Source organism: Hypanus sabinus, chromosome 4 (genome assembly GCF_030144855.1).
Source record: "Hypanus sabinus isolate sHypSab1 chromosome 4, sHypSab1.hap1, whole genome shotgun sequence".
Lineage (NCBI taxonomy): Eukaryota > Metazoa > Chordata > Chondrichthyes > Myliobatiformes > Dasyatidae > Hypanus > Hypanus sabinus.
In genome coordinates, this window is record NC_082709.1 from 17,126,951 (window position 1) to 17,148,459 (window position 21,509).

General features: G+C 38.9%; 1 protein-coding gene across 6 annotated transcripts in view; it reads right to left on the reverse strand.

Moving 5' to 3' along the window:
• pkp4 (plakophilin 4) overlaps positions 1-21,509 on the reverse strand; it is a 185,508-nt gene that overhangs the window by 94,781 nt on the left and 69,218 nt on the right. For 3 of the 6 annotated variants that reach the window (XM_059966497.1, XM_059966501.1, XM_059966496.1), the window contains 3 exons: positions 21,270-21,307; positions 775-906; positions 435-631 (listed from right to left, as the gene is read on the reverse strand). In XM_059966497.1, coding sequence (XP_059822480.1) covers positions 435-631; positions 775-906; positions 21,270-21,307 — 367 coding nt within the window. The remainder of the gene's footprint in view (positions 1-434; positions 632-774; positions 907-21,269; positions 21,308-21,509) is intronic. The other 3 variants (XM_059966500.1, XM_059966498.1, XM_059966499.1) reach the window with 3 other exon arrangements.

Below are 21,509 nucleotides of genomic sequence, written 5' to 3' on the forward strand. Positions count from 1 at the left end.
AACTAACAATATAATATTAGCACCTGTACATCTATTTTTGTAGAAAATGCATTTTACTATATTAAGTTATAATTTTGCCCAATGACACATCATTGAAAATTACTACAAAATAAGAAGTTAGAATTTTCTCAGTTCTGCTCTACTGCAAACAGAATGTCAATTTCACACAGTATTCACTGATTACTTTTGCATTTCTTCACAGATTATAACCAGTAAGGTTATTTCTAGGATACAGCAAACAAAAGACAGAGTTCAGGTGACAGAACCCAACCAAAAGGCTCTGGGGTCTGGAGCTTTTGAAGCACGGACTGCAGTTAACTGCAATCAACAACCCTTCAAATGAATGCATCTGCACTTTTTAAAAATACCAGCAAGAACAATGTGATTGAAAAATCATCTTACACAAGCCATTACTTTGCTTAAAGCTGCAGTACCTGGCCTACTGTCTGTCCCTCCGGCCTAGAATTTCGTGTTAGGTGATTACTGTTGGTGCTAATGTGAACAGATTCCTGTAGACTTCTTGGGATAGTCTTGATCAAATTCTGGCTACTGTAGTAACTAGCAGTATCCTGGTAACCACTATCAGAATAGGAATTCATTTGTGTGGAGCTTCGTGAGTTTCCAATCGATCCTGTGCAGTTAAAGAGACAAGTACATTTTTATAATAATAATGAACTGGGGAAAATACAGAACTGCATTTTGTTGCAGCAAATACTTATAAAAATCTTAAAATTCTGACATATTCTTGATATTTAAAATTGATACACAACAGACCCTCACTTTCATGAAGAGATGTTTGTTCAGTTCCGAGAATTGGCAATTGTTCATGTCCTGTTTCAATATTAAAGGACTGGGGATGTGAGCTTTCTGAAACTCTGCATCGATTAATTCCTCCTGTTGATTCTTCTGCAAGAAAAAATGTGATTCAGAGCTCTTTAAAAATAAAACCTTTATAGAAGCATATGCATCTGACTGCAGTAGATAGCTCAGTACTGTTTTCCCTTGATCGGACTTCATCCTATGATCTGATCGGCTAACTTCTGTGCCAGTACACAATAACAAACTGATAAAACTTTAAATCAATGAAGACATTAAGATTAAATACATCCTCTTTTTGTCCAAATCTGCTCATATGTTAAAATGCTCAAAATTCTCTGTTTTTTTTTTCCCTGAGTACCCACCAGTAATGTTTAATTCAACCTCAGTAGAGCTGCTTAAAATGCAATTCCAAGCTTATTCCATCTAATGTAAGACAAATATTGGACCATGTTCCTATACATGAGAAACAACATCCAATCAAATATTTCACTAAGTCTCTTGCATATTGAGATAGGAGTTCCAGCCATCTATTCCCTGGCCATTCAAACATTATTTTGGACAAGCTTCCAAGGTAATTTTGAAAACAAAATTTGGTCATTCACTGTTCACACTGAAAATTTAGACAAGGGAGACATATCAGATACCCACATCTCTCTTATCACAAGAAAAAATATGCATCTCAACTTTTACGTGTTTGAGTCACAAACAAATGAAACACTATTGTAGTCACTTTTGGCAAACAACCCCTGTTTTGCTCAGATAAGATCTGAAAATAAAACAGGTGGTGTTGGCAAAATATTCAAAGGATCTTTATGCTCTATTTTAAATGGTGGCATTGGACTTCTGACATACTACTCACTGTTTTGTTTCTTCGAGTGAGGGGGTTGGGGATTGTTTTTGTTGCTGATTTTTCTGTGAGGGAGTTGCGGATTGTTATTTTCCGTTTTTGTGCCGGGGGCCGGGGGGGGGGGGGGGGGGGTTGCTGATGTCAACTCCCTTGGTTTTTCTCGATATCCAGAGAAGAAAAATATTAGAGTTGTACTGTACAAACATACTTTGAAAATAAAAAGGAATCTTTGAACCAGCGACACAATATTCCCTGTGGCTAAACTCATCTCAGAACCTCAGTGTTGTGAATAATCTCGTTAGCTTCAAGATTTGCTGAGGAGTTGGTGACAGAGTTGAAGACAATCACCTTAGACATTCCAAAATGTAGTTGCAAATAATTTCTGCTCATCTGTATTGGTTGTTGGAAGTGCACTCTAAAGTGCAAAGGACAAGGCAAATGATAAACACGAGAAAGTCTGCAGATGCTGGAAATCCAAAGCATCACACACAAAATACTGGTGGAACCCAGCAGGTCAGACAGCATCTATGGAAAGGAATACAATAGTTGATACTTCAGGCCAAGACCCTTCTTCAGGACAGAGCAAGATTGGTGATGAGATGGTGATAAGTGTTGCCTGGGTACAGACAGAAACAGACATTATATCATGATGCTATGGAGTAGCTTAAGGATGACAAAATAGAGGGAATAATTTAATAGCAGTTCCACAATCATCCACATTGCAAGGGTCACCAACCAGAAATTTAGTTGGACCAGCTGTACTAATACTGCAGCTTCAAATGCTGATCTGAAATATGATTACCTGCAGTTAGTGGCTGAGATAAGCATCTGAATTGCCCTAACCTTCAAGTAAAAGTTTAAGTGCAGGGAAGATAAATTCAGAAGAATAGCTCATTTTTTGCTGGCATAGACAAGATGACATAGATGTAAACCTCATATAAGTGTCAAGGGAAAGTGAGGATGGAAGATTGACAGTCAGAATTACATGGCAGAGGACAAAAAAATAATTACAAAGATATTAATAGATTAATTGTCAGCTTGGAAAAACAGAATTTGTATTCTGATTGTCACGTTGTATACTAATTATACTGTATATTAATCTTCACAGCCTGAGGTCATTTACTTTCAACATCAGAAGACAAAGTATGTAGTAGAGGCAGCAGAAGCATAAACAATTGTGAGGAAGCATCAAAAGTAAATGCCATAAATGCATAGAGATAAAAATCTATTGGATTTGGAGAATATGTTTTGCAGAGAGACTACATAAACTCAATTTGTTTTCCCTGCAGGAAAAGAGGCTGAGGTGTGGCCTTAAGTTATGAGAGACATAGCACAGATGGACAAAATGCTTTTCTCATGTTGAGATATCAAAAAGAAGACAATCCAGGTTTAAAGTGAGAGGAAGGAGTTTTGAGGGAAGAAGTAGTTGATATCTGGAATGCACAGCCAGAGAAGTTATGGAAGCAGATACAATCACTGTGTTTAAGCGGGGTTTTGACTGGTACTTGAATTGGGATGACATAGACAGCTGTGAACTTTATGACAACAAATTTTGATCACTGCAGATGTGTGAAACCATGAGCATGGACATTGTGGGTTGAAGAACCCACTTCCGTGATGTACAACTCTACGACTAAAAATGTTAGCAAAATTCTGATCCTTTTTAACTAGAGGATGAGAATGCAAGAAGGTGCTATACTTATACATTGTCATTATCTGTGTAGTGTATAGGGAGCAAATAAGATGACTTTGGAGGGAGTGCAGTGTAGACCTGGTGGAATAATAACTGAGGCCAAGCATTAAATTGCTTGGACTTTATTCAATTAAACAAATAAATTGTTGCTTTCCCTGGAATTTTGACTGTCAGAGGCTGATTTGCAGTAAGTTTTCATGATATTAACAGAATTACAATCATTTCTTTTGATTGAGGAGTCTGGTACAAAAATTAGAACTGGGGCTTTCAGGAGTAAAAATAAGAAACGTAGATGTCTAAAAGTTTGGAACACATTGCTGCAAATGACAGTAGAAGTAAGTATTTTATTCACAAACCAGAAAATATCTTACAAATGATGGCAAATGATGGCTTGAGAGGCGGAACAGTCCACTTCTAAACTACCTTGCTTTATTCCTGGTAGCCTCCATATTTAAAAGCAGAAAGGGAACATATTCAAAGGTCCTCTATTAGTCTGAAGCCAAAAAAATTATCATTTAGGGATAAACTCAATTGTGCAAAAAATGTTGACTGCATTTACAGATTCATTCCTGTGGAATTTGTTGCCATAAGTGACTGTGGAGGCCAGGTCATTGAGCGTACTTAAAGCGGAGGTTGATAAGATTTTTTATGCCAGGGTGTGAAAGGTTGTGGGCAGAAGGCAGGAGAATGGGGTTGATAGGGAAATGGATCAGCCGTGATCAAAAGATGGAGCAGACTTGATGGGCCGAACGGCCTGATTCTGCTCCAATGCCTTATTTACAATGGATGAAACCTAAGTTTTCAAATTTACAATGATATATTTTCAATTTTCTTCCATCCTAACAGGATTGCCCATCAGTTTGCATAGTTCATCAATACATAACATCTTGGGCATCTTGTTCAGATAGCCATCTGATTGTCAGCAGACTATTTAGGCAGAAGAAAAGCAAAACACCAGAGATCCTGGAAATTTGAAATATTTGCCGAATATTTATATTGATCCATAAAGGAAATGTATACGAAGAATCACTAGAAAGTAATCAGGAATGGGAATTCTGATTGATTTTTTCCCTCCCAACCCAGGGATAGTTAAAGTAATTTCAAGGATTAAGTGCTATGATGGCACAAATTACTTAATGAATTACAGGATGAGAATCACACATATCTTCTCAATGTGACTAATGCTACAATAAGCTGGAGTATCTTTAGGCTGAATATCAACATAGGCAATCTTTGATTTAATTTTTAATAGTCATGAAATAGTTCAAGCTTAATTGTTATTCAACCATACACATGACTGACTACTACTTAGGAGATCTTGGGAGTATGCGGCAATCCAGCATGACCTCTAAAACTTTGAGAAACCTCTATACATCTGTATTGGAGTGTATATTGACTGGCTGCATTGCAACCTGGTATGGAAGGAAGCACCAATGCCCTTGAATGGAAAATCCTATAAAAAGTAGTGGTTACCGTCCAGTCATCGAGTACCATTGAGTACATCTACATGAAACACTGTCGCAGGAAAGCCGCATCCTTCATCAGGGACCCCCATCACCTAGGACGCACTCTCTTCTCGCCGATGTCATCAGGAAGAAGGTACAGGAGCCTTAGACTCACACCACTAGGTTCAGGAACAGTCACTATCCCTCAAACATCAAGCTCTTGAACTTTTGCCTCACCACTGAAATATTCCCTCAGCCACCTTCAAGGACTCTTCATGTCATGTACTCGATATTTATTGCTTATTTATTTATTATTATTATTATTATTCATTTCTTTTTGTATTTGCACAAGTTGTCTTTTGCATTGCATTTACCTTCTTGACATGTTATTAAATGGTAAAATGTTGCAGAAAAGAATATTAGGAACTACGTGAAAACAGACTAACCTAAAAGGAAATCATATGCTTTCAAAATACACACGATGAAAAACTGATGCACAACTGAGCCATAATATTTGTCAGAAAGACCTTATGTGGTTCAGTCACTTGGCATTTAAAATGAGGTGGTAAATTTGATTAGACATTGGCTTTGTGGGTGAAGCCAGAGAGTGGTAGTAAATGGCTGCCTCTCTGACTGGAGGCCTGAGACTAATGGAGAGCCGCAGGGGTCAGTGCTGGATCTGTTGTTATCATCTACATCAAAAATCTGAATGATAATGTGATTAACAGGATCAGCACATTTGTGGATGACACCAAGACTGGGGGGTGTAGTGGACAATGAGGAAGGCCATCATGGCTTGCATTGGCATCTAGACCAGCTAGAAAAATGGAAAGAAGGAATTTAATGCAAACAAGTGTGAGGTGTTGTTGTATTTCGGTAAGACCAACCAGGGTAGGTCTTACCCAGTGAACAGTAGAGCACTGAAGAATGCAGTAGAATAAAGGAATATGGGAATACACATCTATAATTCTTTGAAAGTGGTGTCACAGGTAGATAGGGTTGTAAAGAAAGCTTTTGGCACATTGGCCTTCATAAATCAAAGTATTGAGTACAGGAGATGGGATGTTATGTTGAGATTGTATAAGACATTGGTGAAGCCTATATAGAGCATTGTGTGTAGTTTTGGTCACCTATCTACAGGAAAGATGTAAATGGAGTTGAAAGAGTACAGAGAAAATTTACAAGGATGTTTCCAGGTCTGGAGGTCCTGAGTTAAAGGAAAGCTTGAATAGGTTAGGACCTTATTCCTCAGAACGTAGAAGATTGAGAGGAGATTTGATAGAGAGATACAATAGATAGGATAAATGCAAGCATGGCTTTTTCCACTGAGGTTGTGTTGGACTACAGCTAGAGGTCAAGGAGCGCATATGAGCAAAAGGTGAAAAGTTTACGGGAACATGAGGAAACTTCTTCACTCAGAGGGTTGTGAGACTGGAACGAGCTGCCACTGGTAGTGGCGCATGCCAGCTTGATTTCAATGTTAATGGTACATGGTTGGTAGGGGTATGGAAGTCTTGGTGCAGCTTGATAGGAGTAAGCTGCTTAAATGGTCCAGCTCTGATTAGATGGGCCAAGGGGCCTGTTGCTGTGCTGTACTTTTCTATGACTCTATATCTCTCAGCCATGGAACAATGGGTGTTATTCTCACTGGAAAGATAAGGTCAAGAGTTGAAGTTCTAGCCCAGAAATCTGAGGTCCAAAGTCTATTGATGTTTTAATATTGTACAGCATTAAGGGAATGCCACTTTGAACGATGGAATGTTCTTATCAGATGTGAAATTAAATAGAAGCTCTCTCAGGTAGATGTAAAAGATACTATCTTCTTGAGAAAGAGAGTTAGTCCAGCTTTTGTAACCCAATATCTATTCAGTGATTAACATCCAAAAAAAAGTAATATTCTGGAGGGGAGTAAACTGTCAATGTTTCGGACTGAGATTCTTCATCAGGACTGGACTTCCAACAGTTTGTCCACGTGGCTCAAGATTTCCAGCAACTGTAGAATCTCATGTGTTTAACCAACAGACTGGGTTTAGGATCTGACTTTGCTCATCAACCACTGCATTTTTGAATATACCAATGTAACAAAACTTTAAAAGTATTTCATTGATTATATTGTGGTCGGATGTTACTTTTAACATAAACTGCTCTTCAGTTTGCGGCATGACAGGTCACTCACATTTGTGTCAAACTACTTTCCACCAATACTAGTGCACCCCATAAGGTCTCAGCTTTTACAAGACAGGCCATCATGCACTGATTGTCTTGAATCGGCTTCTCCTGCCAAAGAACAAAACTCATATCCATGGTACATACCCAGGGTCGTATCTTCTACAACTCTGCTCCTTAGCAATTGGCAATACAAGTACCTCAGGCAATTATTGAAGTTGACTTTATAATTGTCTGTATCCTGAATCTAACTGTACATACTCTATTCGTTTTGTTCATGTCATCTGTCCCCACATGAATTTTTTTTGGTTATTACACCTGCCTCTACATCCATTTAAAATTATTCAGCACCTTCCAATCATCAAAGGACACTGAAGGGTAATCTTATTGAGGTTTATAAAATGATGAGAGACATAGTTAGTTTACTCGAGTCTGCACCGAACTGAGGCTGTGGCCTGCTTTAGCTGCAGTGATGCTTGGCTTCATGTCTGTGGATCCACTTTTGTAAACTTTAGTTTTGAATGCTATTTGCTTACTTTTATTGTTTGCATGATTTGTTTTCTTTTCTCTCTCTGCACATTGGATGTTTGATAGTCTTTTTTTAAAAATGGGTTATAAAGTTTGTTTTGTGGTTGTCAAAAAGGAGATGAATCTCAAGGCTGTATAAAATATACATACTTTAATAATAATCATGCTTAGAACTTTGAGATAGGAAAAATACTCACTATCTTTTACCCAGAATAGGGAAGTTTGAAACTTTAGGGCATAGATGACCGGTGAAAGAGAAACATTCAAGGGGGATCTAAGGGCAAGTTTTACAACATTGAGGGCGATGGGTGGGTGTATGGAACAAACTGCCAGTGGAAAAATTTCAATGTATAATTTCAGCATGTAAATGATACTTGAACAGGTAAATGAATAGGAAAGGTTTAGAGGGATGGGAGCCACATGCAAGTAAATGGAACTTGTTGATGTGGATGAATCACTCTGAAAGGACTGTTTCTGTATTCTATTTGTCTTTGTCTTTTTTCTGGGGCCACAGAAGAAAATACATAATGGTGGATTCATTTTGGTTTCATGCTTAAATTCCTATTTGCAACTCAATTGTAGAATCCTCTATGAGCACTCAAGCTGCGCACTTTTTGTCCTTCACAGCAGTCATCAAACTGCATTCCAAAAAAGTGCCATTATCACTGATATTAGTTGTTGAGAACCCGCTTGAGTGCCACTCACCGAGGATTTAAGGACAGTTTGCTGGATGACCATCTACTTTATATTATGCTCAAACATATACTGCAGGTTGAAATTACTTCACAAGTGTCACTCTGGGGACATTTATGAATGCAACAAACCTCCACCTTCAAGGATGATTCTCAGTTGTTTTCTCTACTTCTTCCACAATGTTATGCTGCACAAAGCTTCCCCAAATAGTGAACAAGTAAAATGTGCAATTGTCCATTTTGGTACAGTAGATTAAAAACAACCATAAAAAGGAGAAGACTGCAGAGCTCTGAATGCAGAGGAAATTGAGTGTCCTGGTACATAATTTGCAGAAGGCGAGTAGGCAATAATTAAAATAAAATCTTTCTTAATTTAATTAGGAAAGCTAACAGGACATTATTATACACAGCTCGGGGAATTGAATACACAAGTAGGGATGTCATGTTTCAGTTATGTGCAAATTTAATGAGAGCACATCTGTTGCACTTATTTAAAGATGTTAATATGTTGGAAGCAGTTCAGATTTACTGGATGACACTTCGTATGTGTGGGCTGTTTTATGTGGTAAGGTTGGATGGGCAATCCAAAGTAATTTAGAAGACTGCATAGTGATTTGATTTTCACATAAGATCCTATGTGATCTTGATAGAATGGATATGGAGAGAATACTTCTATTTGTGAGAGAATTAAGAAACAGATGTTACCATCTAAAGATAAGAATTGCCCCTTTAAGCTAGAACAGGGGTGGGCAAACTTTTTGACTTGAGGGCCACAAAGGGTTCTAAAATTTGACAGGGGGGCCGGACCAGGAGCAGATGGACGGAGTGTTTTGGTAATACACCTCTTAAGAGAAAATAAAATATCATGGGATATGTAGAAAACATGTGCTTTAATTTCAATTGAAAATGAACAAATGCATTACAACAAAATATCTGTCTTTGAAGTCCCATGGTACTTAGCTATTTATTGAAATGACTTTTAAAAACACTGAAAATTAAATGAATAAACAGCCTTATTTCCCTGTTGTATAACTATGACTCCATTCATATTTTGCTCCCTTTTTTAGATTCTCTGCCTTAACTTTTGCAGGGGTTAGAAAATATTGCAACCATGATCAATATATTTTGAAATTATTTCATTATTACAGAAGGAATTCTGAATACATGTTTTAAAGTCATTTCAAAATTTGTGTATATAGTGGTACAAACTAAAATACCTGATCTGATTAATGATTATGCACTATAAATTAGGTTACTGAAGCACTACCTTTAGAATTTAAATTGAATATCTTACATTAGTCAAACTTCTAAATGTTGGACAAAATAATGTATTTAATTTCCTTGTTTCAATCATAACAATTTAAAGGTTAAACCTTCTTCAGTACTTCGATGCCTTAGTCTAGAAAATTACTAAATGCACAGAAATGCCTAACATGGTTTAGTTATCAAAAACAAATACATATATCTACTTCCTTCCATTTTCTTAAAACAAATACTTCTTTCTAAGCAAATACTCTGAATTGTAAACCACAAAATGGTAGAACTTTAACTTCTCTGAAAGGGCAATAAAATTTCCATTAACTTCCAGTATTACCAATTTTCAAATAAAATTTAAGCTAATTTGAAGATGTAACATGACTTCTGTTTCTTAGATTTGGTGCAACAATGTCCAGAATTTTTAAACAAAAAAAGCTGGCAATAATTGAGAATTTATATATTTGTAGACAGTAATTGATACTTAGCTATTTGCACAGATGCCTTGCATCAAACTACCACTATAATTATTTTATTATATGAAAATATCCTTAGACACTTTCCAGATGTGTTGACAAATTTTAATCAAGGTACTGAAGAGATGAACTGGTCAGATGTACTTATAACAGACCATTTTGAAAAGAAGAGATTGAGATGGAGTGCTTTTAGTCCGGGATTCCAGTATTGAGGACTTGAAACATGTTTGTCAGTAGTGGACCAATTTTACTGCTACTACAAACACCATTTCCAGAAAAGTTGGGATATTTTCCAAAATGCAATAAAAACAAAAATCTGTGATATGTTAATTCACGTGAACCTTTATTTAACTGACAAAAGTACAAAGAAAAGATTTTCAATAGTTTTACTGACCAACTTAATTGTATTTTGTAAATATACACAAATTTAGAATTTGATGGCTGCAACACACTCAACAAAAGTTGGGACAGAGTTAAAGTAAGATTGAAAAGTGCACAGAATATTCAAGTAACACTGGTTTGGAAGACTCCACATTAAGCAGGCTAGTTGGTAGCAGGTGAGGTATAATGACTGGGTATAAAACTAGCATCCATCAAAGTTATTAAAAGTCTTTGCAAGAAAGAATGGGTTGTGGCTCACCCCTTTGGGCCAAAATTCGTGAGAGAATTGTTGGTCAGTTCAAACGGAACATTTCCCAACGCAAGAATGCAGAAAATTTAGGTCTTTCAACATCTACAGTACATAATATTGTGAAAAGATTCAGAGACATCTCAGTGCATAAAGGGCAAGGTCGGAAACCACTGTTGAATGCGCGTGATCTTTGAGCCCTCAGGCGGCACTGCCTAAGAAACCGTCATGCTACTGTGACAATTATAGCCACCTGGGCACGGGAGTACTTCGAAAAACCATTGTCACTTAACACAGTCCGTCGCTGCATCCAGAAATGCAACTTGAAACTGTATTATGCAAGGAGGAAACCTTACATCAACTCTATGCAGAAATGTCGGCGAGTACTCTGGGCCCGAGCTCATCTCAGATGGACTGAAAGACTGTGGAACCGTGTGCTGTGGTCAGATGAGTCCACATTTCAGCTAGTTTTCGGAAAAAAACGAGCGTCGAGTTCTCCGTGCCAAAGATGAAAACGACCATCCTGATTGTTATCAGTGAAAGGTGCAAAAGCCAGCATCTGTGATGGTATGGGGGTGCATCAGTGCCCACGGCGTGGGTGAGTTGCATGTATGTGAAGGTACCATTGATTCTGAGGCGTATATTAGGATTTTAGAGAGACATATGTTGCCATCAAGGCGACGTCTCTTCCCGGGATGTCCATGCTTATTTCAGCAGGACAATGCCAGACCACATTCTGCATGGGCTACAACAGAGTGGCTTTGTAGACACAGAGTGCGTGTGCTTGACTGGCCTGCTGCCAGTCCAGATCTATCGCCTATTGAAAATGTATGGCGCATCATGAAGAGGAGAATCAGACAACGGAGACCCCAGACTGTTGAGCAGCTGAAGCCTTATATCAAGCAAGAATGGACAAAATTTCCAATTGCAAATCTACTACAATTAATATCCTCAGTTCCAAAACGATTAAAAAGTGTTATTAAAAGGAAAGGTGATATAACACAATGGTAAACATGCCTCTGTCCCAACTTTTGTTGAGTGTGTTGCAGCCATCAAATTCTAAATTTGTGTACATTTACAAAATACAATTAAGTTGGTCAGTAAAACTATTAAAAATCTTTTCTTTGTACTTTTGTCAGTTAAATAAAGGTTCACGTGAATTAACATATCACAGATTTTTGCTTTTACTGCATTTTGGAAAATATCCCAACTTTTCTGGAAATGGGGTTTGTAGATTCCAGAACCAAGATCACCAGGCCTCAGAAATAAAGCTGCAGAATGTGGATAATGCTTACATTTATATATTCCCAGAGGCAAGTTCCAACTCATCATTCACTGTTGAAAAGAAAAAAGGATGACTTTGCATTCAATGTCCTTTCAGAAGCAGAGAACAATTACTGCTGTGGAGCAGATCACACAGTTTTTCTCCCAGACCAAAATCTCCAGCATCAAAGACCTACTTTCAGCTACAAGGGGCAAAGATTTCCAGTGCTGATGCAAGTTGCTTTGAAAAGATGCAATATGCCACTAACTCATGGAAATCCTTGGCTCATTCAGAAGAATTAGAAATGAAGCACAGGATATGGAGATTACAAATCTCTCAGTGGGTAAGCGTTTTGTGTGACCAAAACTCCATAAAATTTAGTATAGCCTTGGACAGGGATAGAAGCAGATGGTATTAGCGAATTATGATACTATTAGGAAAGAACTTGGGAGCGTAAATTGGGAACAGATGTATTTAGGAAAATGTATAAGGAAAATGTGGAGGTTGTTCAAAGAACACAATTGTCCAAGAGCACTCTGACCAATGTCTTATAAAACTTCAGCATAACACCCTTACTTTTGTATTTTAGTCCTCTTGAAATGAATGCTAACATTGTATTTGCCTTCCTTACCTCTGACTCAAACTGCAAATAACCTTTAGGGAATCTTGCATGAGGATCCCCAAGTCCGTTTGCACTGCTGAGTTTTGAACTGTCTCCCCATTTAGAAAATAATGCACAGCTTTATTCCTTCTGCCAAAGAACATGACAATACACTTCCCTACACTTTCAGAATCAGAATCAGGTTTATAATCACTGGCATGTGACGTAAAATTTGTTAACTTATCAGCAGCAGTTCAATGCAATACATAATATAGAAGAGAAATTTAAATAAATAAATTAATCGATCACCGTATACATATATTGAATAGATTTTAAAAATGTGCATATTAAAAAAGTGAGGTAGTGTCCAAGGGTTCAATGTCCATTTAAGAATAGGATGGCAGAGGAGAAGAATCGGTTCCTGAATCGCTGAGTGTGTGCCTTCAGGCTTCTGTATAGCCTACCTGATGGTAATAGTGAGAAAAGGATATGCCCTGGGTGCTGGAGGTCCTTAATAATGGACGCTGCCTTTCTGAGACACCGCTCCCTGAAGATGTCCTGGATACTTTATAGGCTAGTACCTAAGATGGAGCCAACTAGATTTACAACCCTCTGCAGATTCTTACAGTCCTGTACAGTAGCCCAACCCACCCACCCCCATACCAGACAGTGATGCAGCCTGTCAGAAAGCTCTCCACGGTACATAGAACCATAAACATTACAGCACAGAAACAGGCCTTTTGACCCTTCTTGGCTGTGCCAAAGCATTTTTCTGCTTAGTCCCACTGATCTGCACCTGGATCATATCCCTCCATAAACCTCTCATCCATGTACTTGTCCAAGTTTTTCTTAAAATGTTAAAAGTGAGCCTGCATTTACCACTTCATCTGGCAGCTCATTCCACACTCCCACTCTGTGTGAAGACGCCCACCCCTAATGTTTCCTTTAAACTTTTCCCCCTTCACCCTTAACCCATGTCCTCTGGTTTTTTTCTCCCCTAGCCTCAGTGGAAAAAGCCTGCTTGTATTCACTCTATCTATACCCATCATACTTTTATATACCTCTATCAAATCTCACCTCATTCTTCTACACTCCAGGGAATAAAGTCCTAACCTATTCAACCTTTCTCTGTAACTCAGTTTCTCAAGTCCCGGCAACATCCTTGTAAACCTTCTCTGCACTCTTTCAACCTTATTAATATCCTTCCGGTAAAACATCTATAGAAGTTTTTGAGTGTATTTGTTGGCATGCCAAATCTCTTCAAACTCCTAATGAAGTACAGCCACTGCCTTGCCTGCTTTATAGCTACATTGATATGTTAGGACCAGTTAGATCCTCAGAGATCTTGACGCCCAGGAACTTGAAACTGTTCACTCTCTCCACTTCTGATCCCTCTATGAGGATTGTTATGTGTTCCTTTGTCTTACCCTTCCTGAAGTCCACAATCAGCTGTTTTGTCTTACTGACATTGACTGCCAGGTTGTTGCTGCGGCACCACTCCACTAGTTGGCATATCTCACTCCTATATACCCTCTTGTCACCACCTGAGATTCTACCAACAATGGTTATATCACCAGCAAATTTACATATGGTATTTGAGCTATGCCACTATATTCCATCTGCCATGCCTTTGCCCATTCCCCCGATCTGCCTATGTCCTTCTGCAGACACACTTCTCCTCAAAACTACCTGCCACTCCACCCATCTTCATATCATCTGAAAACATGGCCACAAATATATCCATTCCTTCATCCAAATAATTGACATACAACATGAAAAGAAGCGGTTCTGACATCAACCCCTACAACACAGCACTAGTCACTGGCAACCAACCAGAAAAAGCCTGCATAATTCCCACAGTTTGCCTCCTGCCAGTCAGCAATCTTCTATCCATGCTAGTATCTTTAATACCATGGGCTCCTATCTTGTTAAGCAGCTTCATGTGTGGCACTTTGTCAAAGGAAGGCCTTTTGAAAATCCAAATAAATCATACCCACCAACTCTCCTTTGTCTATTCTGCCTGTTATTTCCTCAAGGAATTCTAACAGATTTGTTAGGCAAGATTTCCCCATGAGAAAACCATGCTAACTTTGGCCTATTTTACCATATGCCTCCAAGAGCCCTGAAACCTTATCCTTGATAATAGAGTCCAATATCTTTGAAACCATTGAAGTCAGGTTAACTGGCCTATAACTTCCTTTCTTCTGCCTCACTCCCTTGTTAAGGAGTGGAATGACATTTGGAATTTTCCAGTCCCCCAAAACCATTCCAAAATCCAGTGATTTTTGAAAGAACATTATTCATGTCTCCACAATCTCTTCAGTTACCACTTTCAGAACGCTGCAGTGTACTCCATTTGGTACAGGTGACTTATCTACCATCAGACTTTTCACCTTCCCAAGTACCTTCTTATTAGTAATAGCAATGACACTCGCTTCTGCTCCTGACACTCTGGCATTGCTTGCATTCTGCTAGCATCTTCCACAATGAAGACAAAAAAAAATTTACTAAGTTCATCCACCATTTATTTGGCCATCTCCTTCCTCATGCCTCTGTAATTCCCTTTAATCCACTAATATTGATATATGCAGTTTTAGCTTCTCCTTCCCTAACTGTAGTGTGAATTCTATCATTTTATGATCACTGTCTTCTTACGGTTCCTTTACTTGAAGCTCCCTATTCAAATCTGGGTCACTACGTAACACCCAATCCAGAATTGCCATTCCCCTAGTGGGGTCAACCACAAGCTGCGGTAGAAAGGCACCTGGTAGGCATTCTACAAATTCCCTCTCTTGGGAATTTCAGAATCTACTTGCATATTGTAATTTCAAATGATTATTACAACATTACCCTTTTTACATGCTTTTTCTATCTCCCATTGTAATTTGTAGCCCATGTCCTGGCTACTGTTCAGACACATGTATTTAACTCCCATCAAACTCCTGCTATCTTAGTAGTTTCTTAACTCTACCCACAAGGATTCCATATATTCCAATCCTATGTCACTCTTTCTAAGGATTTGATTTCATTCTTCACCAACAGAGCCACCCCGTCACTTCTGCCTACCTGCCTGTCCTTTCTATACAATGTGCATCCTTGGATGTTAAGCTCCCAACTATGGTCTTCTTACAGTGATAACTCAGAGATAGTCATGTCACACCTGCCAGTCTCCAACTGTGCTACAAGATCATCTACCTTATTCTGTAGACTGTATGCACTCAAATATAGCTTCTTCAATCCTGTACCCTTTATGATTTTCCCCCATGTTAACCTTCAACTCATCCCATTGACTGCAATTTTGCCCAATTATCTGCCTGTTTTCCCTTAAAATGTCATCACACACTGCTTCTGCTTTTAAACCAACTGTCCCATCCTCAGCCTTATCAATCCAGTTCCCACATCCCTGTCTAATTAGTTTAAACCCTCCTCAAAAGCTCTAGCAAACCTGCCTACAAGGATATTAGTTTCCCTCTGGTTCAGGTGTAACCCATCCTTTTTGTACAGGTCGTACCTTCCCCAGAAGGGATAGCAATAATCCAGAAATTTGGAATGCCCCTGCCCCAAATCTTCAGCATGCATTCATCAGTTAAATTATCCCATTTTTACCCTCACTATCACATAGCATAGGCAGCAGTCCAGAGATTACTACTTCTCTGGAGGTCCTGCCTTACAGCTTTCTAACTCCTTATATTCTCTCTTTAGTACTTCCTCTCTTTTCCTACCTACAGTACTGTGCAAAGATCATAGGCATATATATAACTAGGGTAGGTAAGACTGCATTTGTCAACGTGGAGCAGAGAGCGAATTTGTAAATCTGATAGGATTCTAGCTATTAGAAATTTAATGACTTGCATGGTGTCTCACAGCTGGGTGTGTTTGCAGTGGGTTGGTGCTGGTGCAGACACACCCAGACCTGAGATACAAGGCAAGGTCATTTGATCCCAAACAACTGATTTATTGGTCATTACATAATACCTCTCTGTGCTCTCTCTCCCTCTCCTCTCCCCTCCCCTCCCTTTATCCTTAACTGATTTCTCTCTCTTTGCCCCCTTTCCACTCTCAGTCCACAATAGAGACCCTCATCAGAATCAGGTTTATCATCACTCACATGAAATTATGAAATTTGGCTTGTTTTTTGTGACAGCAGTACAGTGCAATATATAAAATTACTTCAGTACTGTATGTCATTGGTACTAATATGTACCATGACTTGTGGCTGTTCACCCTCCCCTTTCAGAATGTCATGGATCTGATATGAGATATCCCTGACCCTGGTACCTACCTGGGAGGCAACACACCATCCAGGAGTCTCTTTCACATCTACAGAATCTGCTTTCCACTCCTCTGAGTATGGAATCCCCTATCACTACTGCACTCTTCCCTTCTGAGTCGTGGAGTCAGACTGCGTCAGAGACCTGGTAGCTGCATCTACACCTGGTAGGTCGTTCCCCCAACAGTATCCAAATCAGCATACTTATTATTGAGGAGAATGGCCACAAGGGTACTCTGCATTGGCAGCCTATACCCTTTCCCTCTCCTGACAGTCACCCTGGTACCTGCCTCCTGCAACTTAGGGGTGATAAACTCCCTGTAGCTCCTATTTATCACCTCCTGATTTGCTTGTATGAGCATTCAGCTGCAGCTCCAGTTCTTTAACACAGTCCTTAAGGAGCTACAGCTCAGTGTACTTCAGGGGATTGAGTTTAAGAGCCATGAGGTAATGTTGTAGTTCTATAAAACCCTAGTTAGACTACACACAGAGTTCTGGTTACCTCCTTTTAAGGATGTGGAAGCTTTAGAGAAGATGCAGAGAAGATTTACCAGGATTCTGAATTAGAGAGCATGTCTTATGAGGATAGTTTGAGCAAAGTAAGATGAAAAGTGACTTGTTCGAAGTGTGCAAGGTGATGAGGCATAGATCTAGTGGACAGCCAGAGTTGTTTTCCCAGGGCAGAAATGGCTAATACAGCAGTGCATAATTTTAAGTTGATTGTAGGAAACTATAGAGGTGGGGGAATGTCAGGTAGAGGATTTTTACACAGAGCTGCATTGTATGATGTATGTGATCATGATTGTTCTTGGCATATTTTTCTACTTAAGTAGTTTGCTATTGCCTTCTTCTGGCCATTGTTTTTACAAGACAGGTGACCCCAGCCATTATCAACACTCGTCAGAGATTGTCTTCCTGGTGTCAGTGGTCACATAACCAGAACTTGCTGATATGCGCCAGCTGTTCATATGACCATCCACCATCTGCTCAGATGGCTTCACAGGACCCTGATCAGGATTCTAAGCAGGTGCTACACCTTGGCCAAGGGTGACCTGCAGGCTAGCAGAAGGAAGAGCAACTTAAATCTATACAGCCACCCATCTTTCTTTATACCTTTGGCAAGTTTTCTTCAGCAGACACTTATCCTGTTTCCTCTTAAAAGACACAATGGAATCTGCCTCCATCACACCTGCAAGCATGTCAGTCAAATTCCAATCATAGAATGCATAAAAACATTATTTTATTTGCTTCCCCTTTTGTCCCTATGACCTCGTCCTCAACAACTCCACCAAAGCAAACAGACCTTCCACTCTCTCCAAACCTCTCATCATTTTACATACTCTGCATAATCTTCCCCTAGCCTCTTTTTCTCCAAAGAAAAAAGAACTTTGCCTCTCTCATCTATCATTGTAGCGTTAATCTTTTACTCCAGAAACCATTCTTGTGATGACCAGAATTGAAAACAGTATTTCGCTTTAGGGTAGACCATCAGATCATCAAAGCTTCCCTTCTCTTGCACTCTGCCTTTTTTGATAAAGTCCAATGGTATTGATGCCATATCACTTGGTTTCTCAACTTGCTCTGCCACTTTCAGTGATTTGTGCACACCAACACTCAGGTCCTTCTTCTCCTAAAATCTTTTTAGAACAGTATTTTTCAACCTATATTGCCTTTCCTCATTTTAAATTATATGATACTTTTCTACATTAACTTCATTTGTTATGCATCAGTCCATTACTTCAGACTGTTTATTTCATGTTATGAATATCACATTCACAAGTCAAAATACTGCAAATTTTTCACATGGGCAAATTTACAAATTGTGGCTCTTTCTTCTCACCCCACATCCACCCAAGTGTGGATCAAGAAGAAGAAATGATTCTAGTACTGATGCCTGGAGAACACCATTATTCACTTTTACCTAGCTAGCCTGAAAAAACATTCTTCATGACTCTCTTCCATCTGCAGCTTATCCTACTGCACTTTCAAGATGCTGTAAGTAAAATAAACTAAAAATAGTGGAAACTGGAACTAAAAAATGCAAGTTCTAGGAATGATCAGGTGAGTAACATTGGTGGAAAAAGAAATAGTTTTAGGTGTGGGACTGTCACTTCCACAGCTGCTGTCTTGACCTGCTGAGTGCCTTCAGCATTTTCTGTTTTTAGCTCATTGTCATGCTACCAATGTGCCTTATGTAATGAGCTTCAACTCTTCTGATCCGTTTGTAATATTGCACTTTGTCATCAGCATTTTTAAGGTTTACATCAGCTACATTACTCTCAGCATCTGTTAGCTCATCATAAAATTGTAGAGTTGGTTAACCACAATTTGCTAAGTCTTAAAAAATCCATGCCATCCTACCTTTAGTTAATCTACTTTCCTAATGGTCACTATCAATCCTGTCTTAAATCCAAGTTGTTTATTACATTTGCCTCAATGAGTTGAGGAGAATAGTGTGCCCTTTACTGTTTCAAAGCTATAACCATTCTCTCCTCTATCTCTTCCCCCTTTTCCAGCAAAAAATATTAAGAGTTATAGAGTTACATGGTTTATCCACGCTGTGCAAGATGGCTATCTGATCTATTCCCATTTTGACTCATATCCCTCAAGGTCTTTTCTAACCATGGACTTAGCCAAGTGTCCCTTAAACATTATAATTGTTCCCAGCTCCGTAGCTTCTCCTCGCAGCTCTTCCTTACACCCAAACACTATGTGACAATGTTGCTCCTTTGATACTTAAAACAAATCCCCCCTCACCCTACATCTATGCATTCTGATTTTTAGACTCTCATACCCTGAAAAAAAGACTGACCATCCATTATTTACTCCTCTCAAAATCCTATGCCTCAGGGAAACAAGTCCCAGCCTATTCAAGCTCTTTTTAAAACTCAAGCTCTCCAGTTCTGGTAAAATCCTAGTGAAGATTTCCTGCACTCTATCCAGCTTAACGTCCTCCATTGCAGATGGATATTTTGAACTGCACACCATTTAATGTCTCATATATAACAATGTGAGTTATTGTTCTTGGATCTACTACTTTTCACATTATATTCTCATGACCTGGAGGATGAGATTGATGGTTTTGTCTTCATATTTGTGGATGATACCAAGATAGATGGAGAGGTGGTAGTGTTGAAGAAGCAGGGGGTCTACAAAAGGACTAGGGCAGATTTGGAGAATGGGCAAAGAAGTGTAGAGAAGCGTATCGTCATGCATTTTGGTAGAAGGAATAATGGCTCAGACTATTTTCTAAATGGGGAGTGAATTCAGAAATCGGATGTGCAAGGGCACTTGGGAGCTCTGGTGCTGGATTCCTAAATGTTAACTTTCAGGTAGAGTTGATAGCAAAGAAGGCAATGCAAAGTGAACATTAATTTCCAAATGACCAGAATACAAAAACAAGGGTGTAATGGTCAGAACACACTTGGAGTATTGTGAACAGTTTTGGGCCTCATATCTAAGAAATGATGTGCTGGCATTGGAGAGGGTCCTGAGGAGAGTTAGAAGAATGATCCCAGAAATGAAAGGATTAACAAACGGGGTGTGATTGATGGCTTTGAGTCTGTCCATGATGGAATTTAGAAGAATGAGTGGGGTCTCATTGAAACCTACTGAATATTGAAAGGCTTAGAGAGAGTGGACATGGAGAGGATATTTCAAGATGAGGAGCAATTACTTTACCCAAAGAAATGTTACTCTGTGGACTTCATTGCCACAGTTAACCATGGAGGCCAAATCACTGAGTATATTTAAAGTGGAGTTTGACATGTTCATGATTAGTAAGTGCATCAATGGTGGTGTAGTGGCATCAGCACTGGACTTCGAGGCACGTGGTCCTGGGTTCGAATCCGGCTGGCTCCTTGCACACTTTCCATCTGTGCTGGGTTGAGCTTTGAGCTAGCAACTCAGCCTCATAAAAAAAACAATCAAATGCTTACAGAAACAGCAAAACAAAAGCTGCCCAATGCATCACAAGGCACGAAAAAGCACAACAAGTGGTCAAAGGTCCTGGGGACAGGAGAATAAGAGGGAAAATAAATGAATGGCACAGCAGACTCAATGGGCTGAATGGCTAATTCTGCTCCTGTCTTATTGAAAAATGAAACTAAGGTCGCATAAACATTGTAAATCATTTGGCTCTTCACTTGAGAGGTAATCCGTTAAGAGGATTGCTTCTGCATTATTGACTCTTCCAAAGATGATAAGTAATGGGAAGTGTTACTATTCTGCAAATTAAGCGTAAAATATTTTGACTTGGATATGCAACCAGTCTTTAAGAATTACAGATTAAATCCAAAATACATGTAACTACAGCATATTTAAAGACGGAACATAAATTGGCACCGAAACCTTTGATGTTTCCTTCCTCCCATTTTGAGTTCAAAAAATGATAAACTTCCTTTACCCCATTGCCCATAACCATCTGTAGAGATATATTAAATTCTGCAAACAGCTGCAGCCAGGTTAAAATTAATGCATGCAACACACATTTCCAACAATGAAAATTTATTATGCAATTTATCAACTGCATTTCTAAGCTACAAGCAAAAACAAAATTACAAATACAAATCACATTTTGCTAATACCTGTTGGCCTCCAATGGAAGGATTTTTCAGTTGAGCTGCTGGGAGAAGTTGGGGTGGTGGGAAGAAAAAAAAGAAAAAAGTTCATTCAAAAGGCATATTACAGTTGTAATGCACCATAGGAACTAAACATATACCTGTCTCATTGAATTCTAAACTGAGGACCTTTTTGAATGGTAAAAGTTCATTTATATTCTGGAATATTTAGGTTTCTATATTTACACGAATGAAGCTCCTGGATTT